The 14,588-nt window shown below is 41.7% G+C and overlaps 1 protein-coding gene across 5 annotated transcripts in view; it reads right to left on the bottom strand.

The window, feature by feature from the left end:
* Positions 1-321: 321 nt before the first annotated feature.
* Positions 322-14,588, bottom strand: part of LOC308399966 (nuclear factor 7, ovary-like) — a 31,047-nt gene continuing 16,780 nt past the window's right edge. For 2 of the 5 annotated variants that reach the window (XM_080887422.1, XM_080887421.1), the window contains 4 exons: positions 8,431-8,517; positions 5,633-5,791; positions 5,323-5,552; positions 322-5,142 (listed from right to left, as the gene is read on the bottom strand). In XM_080887422.1, coding sequence (XP_080743548.1) covers positions 3,457-5,133 — 1,677 coding nt within the window. In that variant the 5' untranslated portion in view covers positions 5,134-5,142; positions 5,323-5,552; positions 5,633-5,791; positions 8,431-8,517 and the 3' untranslated portion in view covers positions 322-3,456. Of the gene's footprint in view, positions 5,143-5,322; positions 5,553-5,632; positions 5,792-8,430; positions 12,698-14,588 lie in introns of those variants that run through there. The other 3 variants (XM_080887420.1, XM_080887424.1, XM_080887423.1) reach the window with 3 other exon arrangements.

Genomic DNA, 14,588 nt, shown 5'->3' with positions numbered 1-14,588 from the left:
ACTACATGCTGGAGGTGTGGAAAAGAGGGACATTTTGTATGTGACTGTAAGAAACAAAGAAGACAGTGACTCAGAATAGGATAGCAGCTCAGGTGAAGAGAGAAGTTCAGACCAGGAAGAATATAATAATAATAATAATAATAATAATAATATATATATATATATATATATATATATATATATATATATATATATATATATATATATATATATATATATATATATATATATATATATATAATATATATAATAATCCCTCACCAAGTGAAAATTAGAGATCAAAGTAGTTTAAAGTAGTTTAAAAAGGGTTGGAAACAGACCCGACTGAATAGATATAAATACAAGATGAATAAAGTAAAATAAACAAAAGGCTAAATTACATTAGAGCTTATCTTTAATGTATTCAAACTAATAATAGCAAGGATAACAACCTGTAAACTGGTATTAACAATGAAACATAGTTGGGATGAAGATCATGCCCAGAATGAATAGAATGAAAGAAAATACACGATTCACACAAACACATATTAAATGAAATAGAGAGATGCATAAGGTACATTAAGGCTGTGTCATTGTTCAGCCAAGGAAAGTTTGTGAAAAGGAAAATGTCTCCAGCTTGGGAAAGGGTGAAACTGCAGATCACCTGCAGCCGTTGGTGGATACAAAATAAAATATAAATAAAATATTGTAATATACCATTGCTGTTATATAAAAAGATAATAGCATTAATAACGAGATAATATTAATATGAAGGGGCACCTCAGTCAGTTATGATGTGAGGTGGATAACTATTAAAAGCAGTCTGCATTAAGCTTAAGGTTTGCTCAAATTCAGTACAATAATATATGAGATGAAGAAAATAAAGAAAGTACCTAAACTAAATAAGTGCATAGAGGCACTTGACCTGCTTGAAAACCTGTCATCCTAGATGAGACATTGCTGAAATATAGAGCACACTTATACAAACAACTAATAAGCTAAACCCTTTATATAACGGCTAACGCTACAAAATTGAGAAGCTGAATTAAATATGTGGTCACTGCTAAGCTGATGAGCAAGTAACACGTTTTTTAGAGCAGGAGCTGCATGAGAGCTCAAACATGCAGCTGTCTGTGAGCTCAGTTTTTTCCCCTCATATTTCTGATTTGCCTTTGGCAGCAGCTTTTTTTGCACCCTGACTCATGTGTGTAAAGCGTTTATGCCATCAGCAATTTGTTTTTTGTTTTGTTTTGTTTTTAAAAATAAGTACATTTGTGATCACACTTGTGGATCACAGTGACATATAATGATTAGGCATATGATTTACTAATGCAGATGAAGTTTATTCTAAAGTTCAAGGAGAACAAAGAAGAAAAGCATCTTCAGTTGTGTCTTGGCTATTGTTCTCTATGTAGTGTGCTGAGTTTTTGTTTTTTGTTTTTTTGTTTTTGACGTGTTGCTTGAGTGAGGAGTACTGTGACTTCTGAAGTAGCTCTCACCATGCGACCTTGATGATGATAAGTTCAGAGCCAGCTGAGAGCTGGGTTGTTTGCTTTGTTTTAGGTGACAAATCAGAAAAGTTAAATCTTAGTTTCTTGTCTTGAAAAAAAAAGGAAGGGGTTTTTGTGTTTCTCAGCAAAGAACAACTACAACTTCATTTTCTGTTTTTGAGAAAGGAGAATTTAAAATAATAATAATAATAATAATAATAATAATAATAATAAAGCAAACAAAGAGTGATGTTTTGTTTAAGTGGTGAAGAAAGCTAATACTGCAAAATACCGTCTAGTGCATGATCTGTGAGCAATAAATGAAATCACTGAAATGATGCCACCAGTAGTATCAAATCCCCACACTATACTGAATCAAGTCACTCCAAAAGAACAATGGTTCTCAGTGATAGACTTATCAAACCATCTACTCTAACGTAGATGACATTTTAGTGACTGGCCACACAGAGGAAGGGTCACTTGGCTGAGTTAAGGCCACAAGGTATCTTTAAATAAACTCTAATTATGGAGACCTGAAGTCACATGCTCAGGGCACATCCTCTCAGGTGAAGGCAGAAAGCTACTAAACAAAAGAAAAGAAGCCATACAAAATGCGCCACAGCCACAAACTAAGCATTTACATTCTTTCTAACTCCCAGTGAGCCTGAGTTATGACCCTTTCTCCCTGTTTTTCTACTTCCAACAAAGGTAGAGGTGAAGAATGTGTTCTGTTGTCTCTACTATCAGAAAACAGTGTAACACACTCACAGTAAGTCAGCAGTATAGGATAATACAAACCTATCTAATGAATCTAATGATTCTCACATTATTTTAACTCAGAAGTATGATGCAAACTAAAACTACATACTGATTACATAAGAAGTTTGATGTGGCCTACAGCAGTATCAGTACTCATTTTGATTACAGGTATAATGTAATATATAACAGCATAATAATCTCACAACTGCTACAAGCACATTTGCCTTTCTTAACACACGTGAGAGAAAGGCAGCTGTTAAGAAAATGCCCTTTTGTGGTGAGACAGGCCCTGCATGCAAGCGTACTAACACACATACATGCATGGAAGAACAGCTTACACTATAGCACACACTATAGATGCATCTGAACTCACACATACATATAAACATCCACATTCCAATGTAAGGAACAAACACCCACCGATGTATAAAATAAAGGCCAGGGCAGTCTCAGAGCTGCGAGTCTCTGAGCCCTCACTCTCATGTGGCTTCCCTTGCTAGCAAGAAAACCTGTGTGTTTCTCCTCTCTGATTCTCTGCTGAAGATGTCATGGTCCTGGGCCATGTTGGCCCAGTATTCTTAGTTTTCTTGTATGTTTGTATTTTGTTCCCTATTTAGGCCATGTTTCCTGAGTTGCCCTGTTGTGTTGTTCCCTAAGTGTTTTCCCTTCGTGGCTTTTACCCCCTGTGTGCCCCTCTGTGTATCTGTGAGCCCTCGTCTCTCCTTATGTTTTATTCCATGTTTTCCCCAGCCCGTTATGTCTGTGTTTTCCCCGCGCTCTCTCTCCTCCTGTCTGAACCTCTGTACTTCCTGTTTGACTCTGCCCGTCTCCCGTCAGTGTTATGTTCACCCCGCCCTGTCTCGTTATGGTTATCTGTGTCAGCTGTGTTCCCCGTGTGTTCCCACTTTCCTCGTTAACCCTCTGTGTATTTCTGTCTGTGTCTCCCTCTGTTCGGCGTCGCGTTCTCCCTCATGCTGTGTGTGGTTCTCCCCGTGTCTTCTGGTATATGTTACAATTAGCTTTTCCCAGTGTAGTTTAGTTTTGTATTGCTTTGGTATCACTGCTTTCGTTTGTCACCTGTCAGCAATAAAGCTGCATTTTGAGTTTATCCCCTGAGTCCGTGAGTTTGCATTTTGGGTCCTCATCCTGCCTGCCACACAGCGACCATGACAGAAGAAGTGTTTTAGAATACATCTCTTGACAAACAACATCAACAAAAAGAAAAAAATTAGTCCGATCTTTGCTGTTTGACAGGAGTGATGATTAGGGGGGCAGTGTTTGTGCCACTGTCACTACTACCAGGACTGAAAAATGGATAAAGTTTCTCTGTGAAGGTTTGGCCAGTATATGAGTGAAGAAGAACTGCAGCATTTACATCATAAAAGGAAACCAAACCCTCCTCATAATCCACAAAAACTCTCACCTTCTCTGGGTGATCATTCACAGAGAGAGGGACAGGATCGGCAGCAAGTGCAAAGTACTCATTTCTGTCCCTCAGACATATAGCCCAGTAGCCGTTCTCTGGGTTAAGTTTAATTTCTCCCTTCCTATTGACCGACCCTTTGGCCACTCCTAACGTCCACCCAGTCTTTCCTTTAACCTGGACGTCATAGTAAAGTCTTCCACAGGAGAAGCCTCGTGTCCCTAAAACAGAAATTGCAGGTTCAAATCTTTTTGAGCTGTCTGGCAGTTCCTTCCATTCATAATCACAATGAACTTGCTTCCCATCATTGGACAGGATGAGAGCAGGATGTGCCGTATTGGGATCCAAAGTAACATCCACCGCATTCTGCCGAATGTTGTTGAACTGAGCGTCCCGTATCATCTTCACCTCATTTTTGATGGTCTCTGTCAGCTCATCCACAGCTTTCACCAAAGCTGTCCTTGTGATTCCCTCGTATATTGCTGGACAGATGCTGACATCTGTCCAGTCTTTGGTGGGTGGAGCAGCATTCAGGGACGGGAAGCTCTGGAGGAAATGAAGACGGTCTTTAGAGCGTGAGAGTTCCTCCATCTCATCACGTCTCCTTGTCAGCTCAAAGGCCTCCTGCTCCAGCTCTGTGATATAAACTTTGGTCTGTTTCTCTGTCCTTTTCTGGTTCTCTTCAGTCATCTCGATTAGCTCTGCCTGAGCTCTTTCCAGAGACTTAATCAGAGCCGAGAAGACCCGAACACCATTTGCTGTCTCTCTGTCTGCAGCTTCTGTGCTGAGCTTTAAAGATTGTTTGAGCTCGTGGACTTTTCTTTGTCTCTCTTGGATCATGTGGAGAATTTTAGCCTCTGTTATCCCAAGTTGTGTTTTTTTTGCTTCATATTCCTCTTTCAGGGGAACTACCCGGTGAAATCTGTGATCTGCGTCCACACATGACTGACATATGATCATTTGTTCATTCTTGCAATAGAAGTCCAAAGGTTTGCCATGCTCAGCACACATCCTGTCTTCTTCTTTCTCCACAGAATTAAACAGCTTGTGAGATTTTAAGATGGACACTGTTTGATGAAAATGTAGATTAGCTACAAAGAAGAGTGTAAGAAAGGTTAAGCTAAGAATTATGAACAGGCAGGACTTCAGCGATGTCCGTTTAGGTGCAGCAGGAGCATCATAAGAACCTTTCTCTTGTATGGCATTGTGTTGTTCTGAGCTATCATCAGCTTTCTTTCCAACAGTTTTTCTAAACTGAACAGCCATCTCAGATATGAAAGTATTCACACCAAGCTTATATTTCCTATCCACCTGCTCTTTGCACATGGGACACTTGCGCTGGGAATTAAAATTTAAATGTTCCGTGATGCAGTCTTTGCAGAAGTTGTGTCCACATGGGAGTGTGACGGGATCCCTGAACACGTCCAGACAGATGCAGCACAAAAGCTGCTCTTCAGTCAGAAGATAGCTGGCAGCCGTCATGTTGATGATCTGCAGCCAAAAGAGAGAAAACGTAAAAGGATTGTGACCATGTAAACGTAACTTTCTCACGGAACACATTGTACTTCTCTGCTGTAGAAACTTACACAGCTTCCAGCAGCCACATTACAAACAGTGATTACTTCATCTTACAATCTGCCTTTATCTTATGGTAACTGAAATTGTACCGACCTTTTGTCACCGTCTGGCTGGCAGACCGTGGAGGTGTAGGGAAGGAGGACCCAGGCGCGGTGCTCTATGTACAAGCAGTGCCTTTATTTACAGTGATGGACAGACATGACAATAAATCCCGTGCTCTCCCGACTCCCATGACGTGTCGTCTTCCCAGTGCTAGTGCTCCTGTCTCCGCTTCTCCGTGATGAGCACCCCGTGCTCGCTGTCCTCTCGTCTCCCCGTAACTCCTGGGGACATAAGAGAGAGGAAGCCGTCAGACACACAATAATGCAGCAGACTCAAACTAGAAACTTGTCAAGAGACTAACGTGAAGCCACACAATGATCCAGCGTCGGAGAGAGTTCCACCACACTCTCAAGTAGCTCCTCCGACGAGGCCTGATCAGCTGCAGGTGTGTTACGGTCTTCAGGCGTGGCCAATCACCTGCCAGGGCCACACCCCCACCCACACCTACATACACACATATCTACACGCAGGGAGAACGAGGGACAGCAATACAAAATACAGACATTGTAATACTAGTCCATGACTGCTCAGGGTCCCTGGGTCGCTCAGACCCAGGACCCTGACACCTTTGCTGCATGTGTTTTAGTCCTCTGCTGTGCTGCCGTAAAGACGAAATTATATGCTGTCACTCTGGTATTTGGCACTACCATGGAACCTTTTCAGGCAAGTCTGCACACACCCACGATTGTGCAGTAAAAATGAGCAACCGCTAAATTATTTCAATTAATTGAGCTCACTTGCATAAGAGGACAAAGAGCACTTACTATGATCCCCCCTGTCCTTCCTCAGAAGGTTTATTCTTGGAATCTACTCAGTTTGCTTTACGTGATTTACACTATGTAATATTCCTGCATTACATGAATTCATCACAAAATTATCTTCTCTGAACTGGAGAGGATAACTGCTGAAAACAGCCCGAAGGTGTTGTCACACCTATAATTTCTTTATTCTGGTTACTCCAGTCCACTGATGTGTTTGTGAACTTCACAGATAAAACCAAGTGAACTCAAAGCAATGCATACTGCGTCACTACAAACCATGTGAGAATGTTCCTGTAAATTATCCCTCCGAGCTTTTTATAGACCAGCAATTATATTCCGTTCACACAAATTCAAGTTCTGACAAAATACATCTCAGCTATTAAACTTTCTCATGCAACATAATTTACTTTGGTCTACAAACTTATACAGCCTTTTTCATCTATGAGCTCTGTTTATTACAACAAAAGTGGTTATTTCATCATACCATTTTAGGGTAACCTAAACTATACTAGCCTGTGGTGTGTGTGTCTTAGGCTCCTCTGCTGTGCTGCTGGAAGAATGATAACTCTGTGTGTGCTGTCATTCTGTCTTGTTATGCAAATGCAAGTCCTTAGCTGTGTCCCAAAACATCGGCTGCATCCTTCGGAGGACCCGGCCTTCGCGGTCTACGTGGGCTGGGTCCTTCGAAGACCGAGAAGGCCGGAAGTGCGAGGCTTGTGAAATGGGACGGTCTGGCCTTCAGATTAATGTCACCAGCTGTTCCCGCCCTTACTGCTTTCTCCCCCTCGGTGAAATAATGGATATCATTGAAACTCTCTTATTTTTGTTAATCGAAGAGTTACAACAAATCAGCTGTCGCAGACGACTGATTTATCTCCGACTAAGAGATAACTGAGTTCAGGTACAGTGAAAATACATGTCTTCAGTTTTTTTCCCCATTGTTTATGTGTGTATTTGAAATCTGTTTACTAGCTAAATAAAACTCCGATGTAGAAGTGATTTTATTCGCTCTTTTATCTTTTATCAGTTAACCAGTGAATTTTAGTTAAGAATGATAATCAAAATAAAGTTTTGATACGTTTTTTTTAAAGAACAAGAGCAACATTCATAATAATGACAAGAATAAAACATTTTCCTTATTTTCCTTCACCAGGCGAGACCACAGTACTGCAGGATTAACCTGAGTGTCCCAGTCCTGGACAGGTCTTTTAATAGGCCTAGACACTAGGCCTGATTTTCGTCTGAGCAGGGAGTCTCTGAAAGTGCTGCTGAACCTCCTTAACCAGGATCGGCCACATGGTTGGGGTGCCACTATTGAGGTCCTTGTGTTTCTTTTCTGGCTGGCAAGTGGAGCATCCTACAGAGTTGTTTCCAGAGTGTTTGCTATTCCTCGCTCCACTGTTCACCGCATCGTTCACAGGGTCACAGAGGAGGTGGTGGCTATTCGCCATCAGGTTATCCATCTCCCTTGGACTCCTGAAGACCTAGATATTCTGTCTCATGGGTTTGCAGGGCTGGCAAGACACAGAGCCTTTTTAAAGGCTGCTGGTGCAATTGATGGCTGCCATGTCCGCATCAAGCCTCCCAGCGGCCCTGATGGTCAGTGCTACAGAAACAGGAAATTGTTCCCATCCATACTCCTGCAGGCAGTTTGTGACCATCAGAGCCGCTTCATCGATACATATGTGGGCTGGCCTGGGTCAGTGCATGACTCCATGTGCTACCCAACAGCCCACTGTACCGGCAGGCCATTTACCCTCCTCCAGGGCATTTCATCTTAGCAGATGGAGGGTACCCATGTCTCCAGCATCCACTTCCCCTCATCACTCCCACACAACATCTGCCTCAGTGTTGGTGACGCTATGGACCCGGAGGATGCACCTGAGGATGATGTGCAAGATGAGGGGGAGATGGGTTTGGAGGCAGTCAGTGGTGCTCCCTGGCGGGACCAGCTATCTGCTGAGGTGTCTGCCCTGGAGGAGCTACTCCAAGACCATGAATATTTTTAAACAGGCAAGTATTCTGTTAGTAGAGCATTTTTTAGATATTAGATCTTTATTAACAGGATTGTTTGCGTCTTTATGAATACATCTTAGTGACATGGCAGCCGTCAGTTACATCAGCCCTGCAAACCCAAGTGACAGATGATGCGGTGGACAGTGAAAACGAGCATCCCTAGACCTTATGGAGATCACCCTGTATGATGCTCCACTTGTTAGCTGGAAATACAAACCAACTTGCTTGTGGCACCTCCTCCATCTCTCTGGTCCTGGTCCAGCACATTCAACAGCACTGCCCGAGAAAAATAAATAAATAAATTGAATACAGCTGTACTTACTTTGTATTTCTTTTTTAGATTGTCCCATTTTTTTTCGCCTGCAAAGGGGTGACTTTACCCTGCAGCTCCATCTTCTCAAGAATGGCCCTAACAGACAGAAAATAATAGAGCGTATCAATCTTCTTAATTCCTGAACAGCATCCATAGCAAAATGTACACACTTCGGACTAAAAGACAGATTAAGCTCTCTCCCTTATGCCTAACAGATTAAAAGCGGCATATTGTTGCGGTACCTCCAACCCACAGTGGTTTTTCAATTCAATTCAATTCAATTCAATTCAATTCAATTCAATTTTATTTATATAGCGCCAAATCACAACAAAAGTCGCCTCAAGGCGCTTCATAGATACAGAGAAAAACCCAACAATCATATGACCCCCTATGAGCAAGCACTTTGGCGGAAAAACTCTCGTTTAACAGGAAGAAACCTCCGGCAGAACCAGGCTCAGGGAGGGGCGGCCATCTGCTGCGACCGGTTGGGGTGAGAGAAGGAAGACAGGATAAAAGACATGCTGTGGAAGAGGGAAAGAGGTTAATAACAGATATGATTCAATGCAGAGAGGTCTATTAATACATAGTGAGTGAGAAAGGTGACTGGAAAGGAAAAACTAAATGCATCATGGGAATCCCCCGGCAGCCTACGTCTATTGCAGCATAACAAAGGGAGGATTCAGGGTCACCTAGCCCAGCCCTAACTATATGCTTTAGCAAAAAGGAAAGTTTTAAGCCTAATTTTAAAAGTAGAGATAGTGTCTGTCTCCCGAATCCAAACTGGAAGCTGGTTCCACAGAAGAGGGGCCTGAAAACTGAAGGCTCTCCCTCCCATTCTACTTTTAAATACTCTAGGAACAACAAGTAGGCCTGCAGTGCAAGAGTGAAGTGGTCGAATAGGGTGATATGGTACTACAAGGTCATTAATATAAGATGGGGCCTGATTATTTAAGACCTTGTATGTGAGGAGCAGGATTTTGAATTCAATTCTGGATTTAACAGGAAGCCAATGAAGGGAAGCCAAAACAGGAGAAATATGCTCTCTCTTTCTAGTCCCTGTCAGTACTCTTGCTGCAGCATTTTGGATTAGCTTAAGGCTTTTCAGTGAGCTTTTTGGACATCCTGATAATAATGAATTACAGTAGTCCAGCCTGGAAGTAATAAAAGCATGAACTAGTTTTTCAGCGTCACTCTGAGACAGGATATTTCTAATTTTAGAGATGTTGCGCAAATGGAAGAACGCAGTCTTACATATTTGTTTAATATGTGCGTTGAAGGACATATCCTGGTCAAAAATGACTCCAAGGTTCCTCACAGCGTTACTGGAGGCCAAGGTAATGCCATCCAGGGTAAGAATCTGGTTAGATACCATATTTCTAAGATTTTCAGGGCCGAGTACAATAACCTCAGTTTTATCTGAATTAAGAAGCAGAAAGTTAGCGGCCATCCAGGTCTTTATGTCTTTAAGACATTCCTGCAGTTTAACTAATTGGTGTGTGTTATCTGGCTTCATGGACAGATAGAGCTGGGTGTCATCTGCATAGCAGTGAAAATGTATGCTATGTCTTCTAATGATGCTGCCTAAGGGAAGCTTATGTATAATGTAAACAGAATTGGTCCTAGCACTGAACCCTGTGGAACACCATAATTAACCTCAGTGTGTGAAGAGGACTCTCCATTTACATGCACAAATTGGAGTCTATTAGATAGATATGATACAAACCACTGCAGTGCAGTACCTGTAATACCTACAGCATGTTCTAATCGCTCTAATAGAATATTATGGTCAACAGTATCGAATGCTGCACTGAGGTCTAGCAGGACAAGGACAGAGATGAGTCCACTGTCAGAGGCCATAAGAAGGTCATTTGTAACCTTCACTAAAGCTGTTTCTGTGCTGTGATGAACTCTGAAACCTGACTGAAACTCTTCAAATAAACCATTCCTCTGCAGATGATCTGTTAGCTGTTTGACAACTACTCTTTCAAGGATTTTTGAAATGAAAGGAAGGTTGGAGATTGGCCTATAATTAGCTAAGACTGCTGGGTCTAGAGATGGCTTTTTGAGTAAAGGTTTAACTACAGCTAGCTTGAAGGCCTGTGGTACATAGCCGATTATTAGAGATAGGTTGATCATATTTAAGATTTTTGGAACCGGTAAACAGTTGCTCATTGTCGCTCCGGAGTTTAATGAAATTGGTCGTCTGCTCTTTGCTCCCTAAAACATGACAGGACATTGGAGTATAATCACCATCTCACACTTCTGTTTAATGGGTTTTCTGTTTGAAGTTTATTCAGCAATGTGAAAACTACTATAACTTTAATCTCAGCCAAACTGATTTACAGAGGAACAAATAAAATTGTTAAAAAACAAACAAACATTAAGATTTATAAGTTATCTAAGTGACTTATATATATCATGCTTAACCCGAGTAGTGAAAGATAGCGCAGGGTCGGAAAACTTACAACTGTACAATCGTAAGTTTAACGACTGTAAAAAATTACTTCCATTGAACTGCCTTGTTAACTACTTTAAGAAACATCTTAACATTTGTATTGCTACTTCAAATACAACTTACATTTAAAAATGTAGTTGTCCTCGACCGCCATTTCTACCGTCTCCGTAACTGCCACCATTGCTGAAAACTGGAGTTTGGGGTGCACACACCCACGATTGTACCATTTAACTGAGAACACTTCCACTAAATTCTGTAATTCACTTCAGCTCATTTGATAATACATTCAGGGGATTTACTATGTTTTTTCCATATTCTAGTGCCATATTTCTTTGATTTATCACCCGAAATTAAAAATGAATTTATCATAAAATTAAAGATACATGTTTCTTCCTTTTGTGGCGTAGGATAGCCCATAGAGTCGGCCGGTGGACGCTGTTAAAAGCCTTCTCGAAGTCAATGAAATCAGTCGATAATGAGATTCACTTGCTGTTTCCGTAGCAGTTGGAGTTTTTACAGGGTGGGGTTGTTAGCCCCACGCCCAACCCTCCTCCTCCGCTACCCTGCACTGAACTTGAAAGCTGTCAGATCTGAAGCCACTTCATGTATTGAGTTTGTGTGTTCAGGATAGTTTTTCCATTGTTGATTTAGTTAGTGTTGATCCACCTGACTTCTTAAAATGTCATAGTGCCATTATGGGAAGAGGACGAAAACTGTTCCTGTCATAAAGACAAAGATGCATGTTTGATTATTTTTCTTTCTTTTCTGCTTTTGCATTTTGCTTATGTGAACTTGCTGCATTCAAAAGCATTCTGATCATGTGCCAGTAAAACCAAAACAAAACTGCCTCACCTCTTCCTTGAAAGCCAAGCCACAAACCACAGCCTGCTGGCACAGGTGGATTTACAAACTGATGTTGAACTACATGTTTTGCTCATGGGGTGACTTGGGAACTGAAAATACAAGCATGTGTGTAACCTGGGTGTAACCTAAGCAGGGTGTGGCTGTAAGAGGTAGAGGTGAGAATGAATGAGGGAGTGGCACCTTTAAATGGTCACTTTGTGATGACTGTGAGGTTTCAATAAAGAAAGCAGATAAAAACAGGTGTGTCAGGTAACTGATGTGAGTAAAAAAAAAAGCCACCTATGCACAGGTAATGAATGGAAGAGTACATGAGCAAATTACCAGGAGTAATAGTAGACAGGTAATGAGACGCATACAAGTAACTATGGGTTGCACATGAACTCCATCTTCTAAAAATAGCTCACTAACAAATGAAGCTAGAATGCTGTGGAGACAGCAAAAACATCCCGAGATGGCAACATCATGTAGAATCATGTAGATTGTGCAGAGTATGGCAGCCTCATCGCAAGCTCCCTCAAACAACAGTTGTTTGTGTTTAATTCTACTTTTACTACATGTCATGTCGTTTTGTGTACGATCACCAAAATTTACTGAGCATAAGAGCTGGACTTTATCATTTTCTTGTTCTAGTTTGACTACACAGATCCTCCGTTTGTGACAAAGTACAAAACAAAGTAGGCATGTTTACCCACCATTATTTTTAGTCTTCATTGATTGATAACCATAGCCTTAGCAAAACTTTTTTTTTGTTTAAACCTGTAATTGACTTTAATTCCAATACATATCTCAAGTTAATATCTGTCTCACATTACACATATATCACAAAGAAAAGTATGTATGTATGTTGTGATGACCACAGAGTTTGTGAATTTGAATGTCACTTTATATATAGGACTAGTATAGCTCAAACGTCTACCACCAAATGTCTAGAATACACTTTATGGACAAAAGTGTTGGGCCACACTTCTTAATCTTGAAATTTTAGCGTTTTCAGTCCATTTGCCACAGGCATATGAAAATCAAGCCCCAAGCACTGTAGTAAATCTTTGCAATCTGAAAGAATGGGTCACCCTAGCTAGCTCAATATATTTGCGGGTTTTACTGTAGTAGAAGGCCACCGCTGTAACAACTCAGTTTGTGAAAAAACAATCAACTATAAATTTTGTTCTTGCAAAATGAAACCTTTTTAGTAACCACAGCAAATTTACCAACATCAACAGTAACTGCAAAGCTCCAAACCTTCTCTGGGACCTTCTCTGGAACTAACATTGGCATGACCAACTTTAAAAGTTAGGCGTACTGGCACAAAAGTTAGGCGCACACAAATTTTATAATAATTTATATAATATAATGTGTTTTTCTGGATACACTGTGCTTTTTCAGCATTCAAAGATTGATGACACCGTGTCAGAGCACTGGCTATGAATTTCAGAAGGATCAGGCCTTAACTTAACAGAAAAGTTAGCAATAGTTCTTTTCCTATTACAGCTACAACCACTTCTGTTGTGTCTAGGCTGCTCACTAGGCTGGGTATCATCACTGATTTCTATAATCCATTCGATTCCGGTTTTCAAAGTCCCGATTCGATTCAACTTTGTCACGATCTGGTTACAGGGACTCAAATGCAGAGCGGTTAGGTGTCTCCAAGGTGTAGTTTATTTACAGCGCCAGTGCAATATATGTACGGTGAAGGGATCCAAAACTCCAGGGAATCACAGGGTAGCTCTCTCACACTCGCTCACGTCTTCTTTGCTCACACTCACACACGTTCACACGGCAGGGAGGTCGCAGGGGGGGAGATCTGAGGCAGAAGAGAAGGAAAGTCACCAACCAATCACAAATCACGAATCACGAATTATGAAGCACAAGTCCACAGGAGCTGTGAGAACACTAAGGTCAGTAGTACAATCATCCAGCGACGAGAGGATCTGTGTTCCAGCCTCAACTTCCGGCTTGAGTGAACGCTAGCGCGTCTGGCTGCCGCTACTCACCGGTTCATTTTTTGATTATTTGGATTTATTTGGATTAATTGGATTATTTGGATTAATTGGATTTATTTGGATTAATTGGATTATTTGGATTCAGATTTGAATGAACAGGGACATTCACACTCAGGACCAGATCGATCTCTGCCAGGGATTGAATTGCAACGCTTGTCCTCAACTTCTGTTATTTCAGCTGAATGTGTTCTCACGTCTTCTTCTCAGTGAGCGGCACTAGCTTAACTGTTTGAGCTATTTTAGCCTACCTGTTCGTTGCTCCGGCCGGCTCGGCTCCTTTTCCTCCACACAATCGAAGATGCGGACCAAGATGTTCCTGAGCTGGTCGGCACTATTTTGGATTCTCCTGACGCTCGTCTACCATCCTACGGCTGGACTGCTCCGCTATACAGCCGCTGAGCTCCTGCGCCTTCGCGGGCAGCTATCGCTCCCGTCGCCGGCGGAGCTCCACTACCACCCGGGCATCACTTTCCAGCCTCGCCGGAGATACATCCAGCCCACCTGCCTAGGGTGCCCACCGCGATTAGCAAAAGAGAAGATACTCCACTCAACTTCGGTCTTCTAAACATTCGTTCATTGACAAGTAAGGGACCTCTCATCCAAGACCTCCTATCTGACCGTAAGTTTGACTTTTTCTGCTTAACTGAAACCTGGCAACAACCTGATGACTTTTCTCAGCTAAACGAATCTGCTCCTCTGGGCTTTGTTTACTTTTCTAAACCCCGCTGCTCAGGTCGTGGGGGTGGTCTCGCAATCCTTTTTCGCCAGCACTTGAAAGTCCTGCCAGTTAACGTTGATACCTTTAGTTCTCTAGAGGTCCTTGCATGTGAGCTGACTGGACCCATTCC

The sequence above is a fragment of the Rhamphochromis sp. 'chilingali' genome (genome assembly GCF_963969265.1).
Source record: "Rhamphochromis sp. 'chilingali' genome assembly, chromosome: 7".
Taxonomy (NCBI): Eukaryota; Metazoa; Chordata; class Actinopteri; order Cichliformes; family Cichlidae; genus Rhamphochromis; species Rhamphochromis sp. 'chilingali'.
This window is presented reverse-complemented; position numbering and strand designations above follow the sequence as displayed.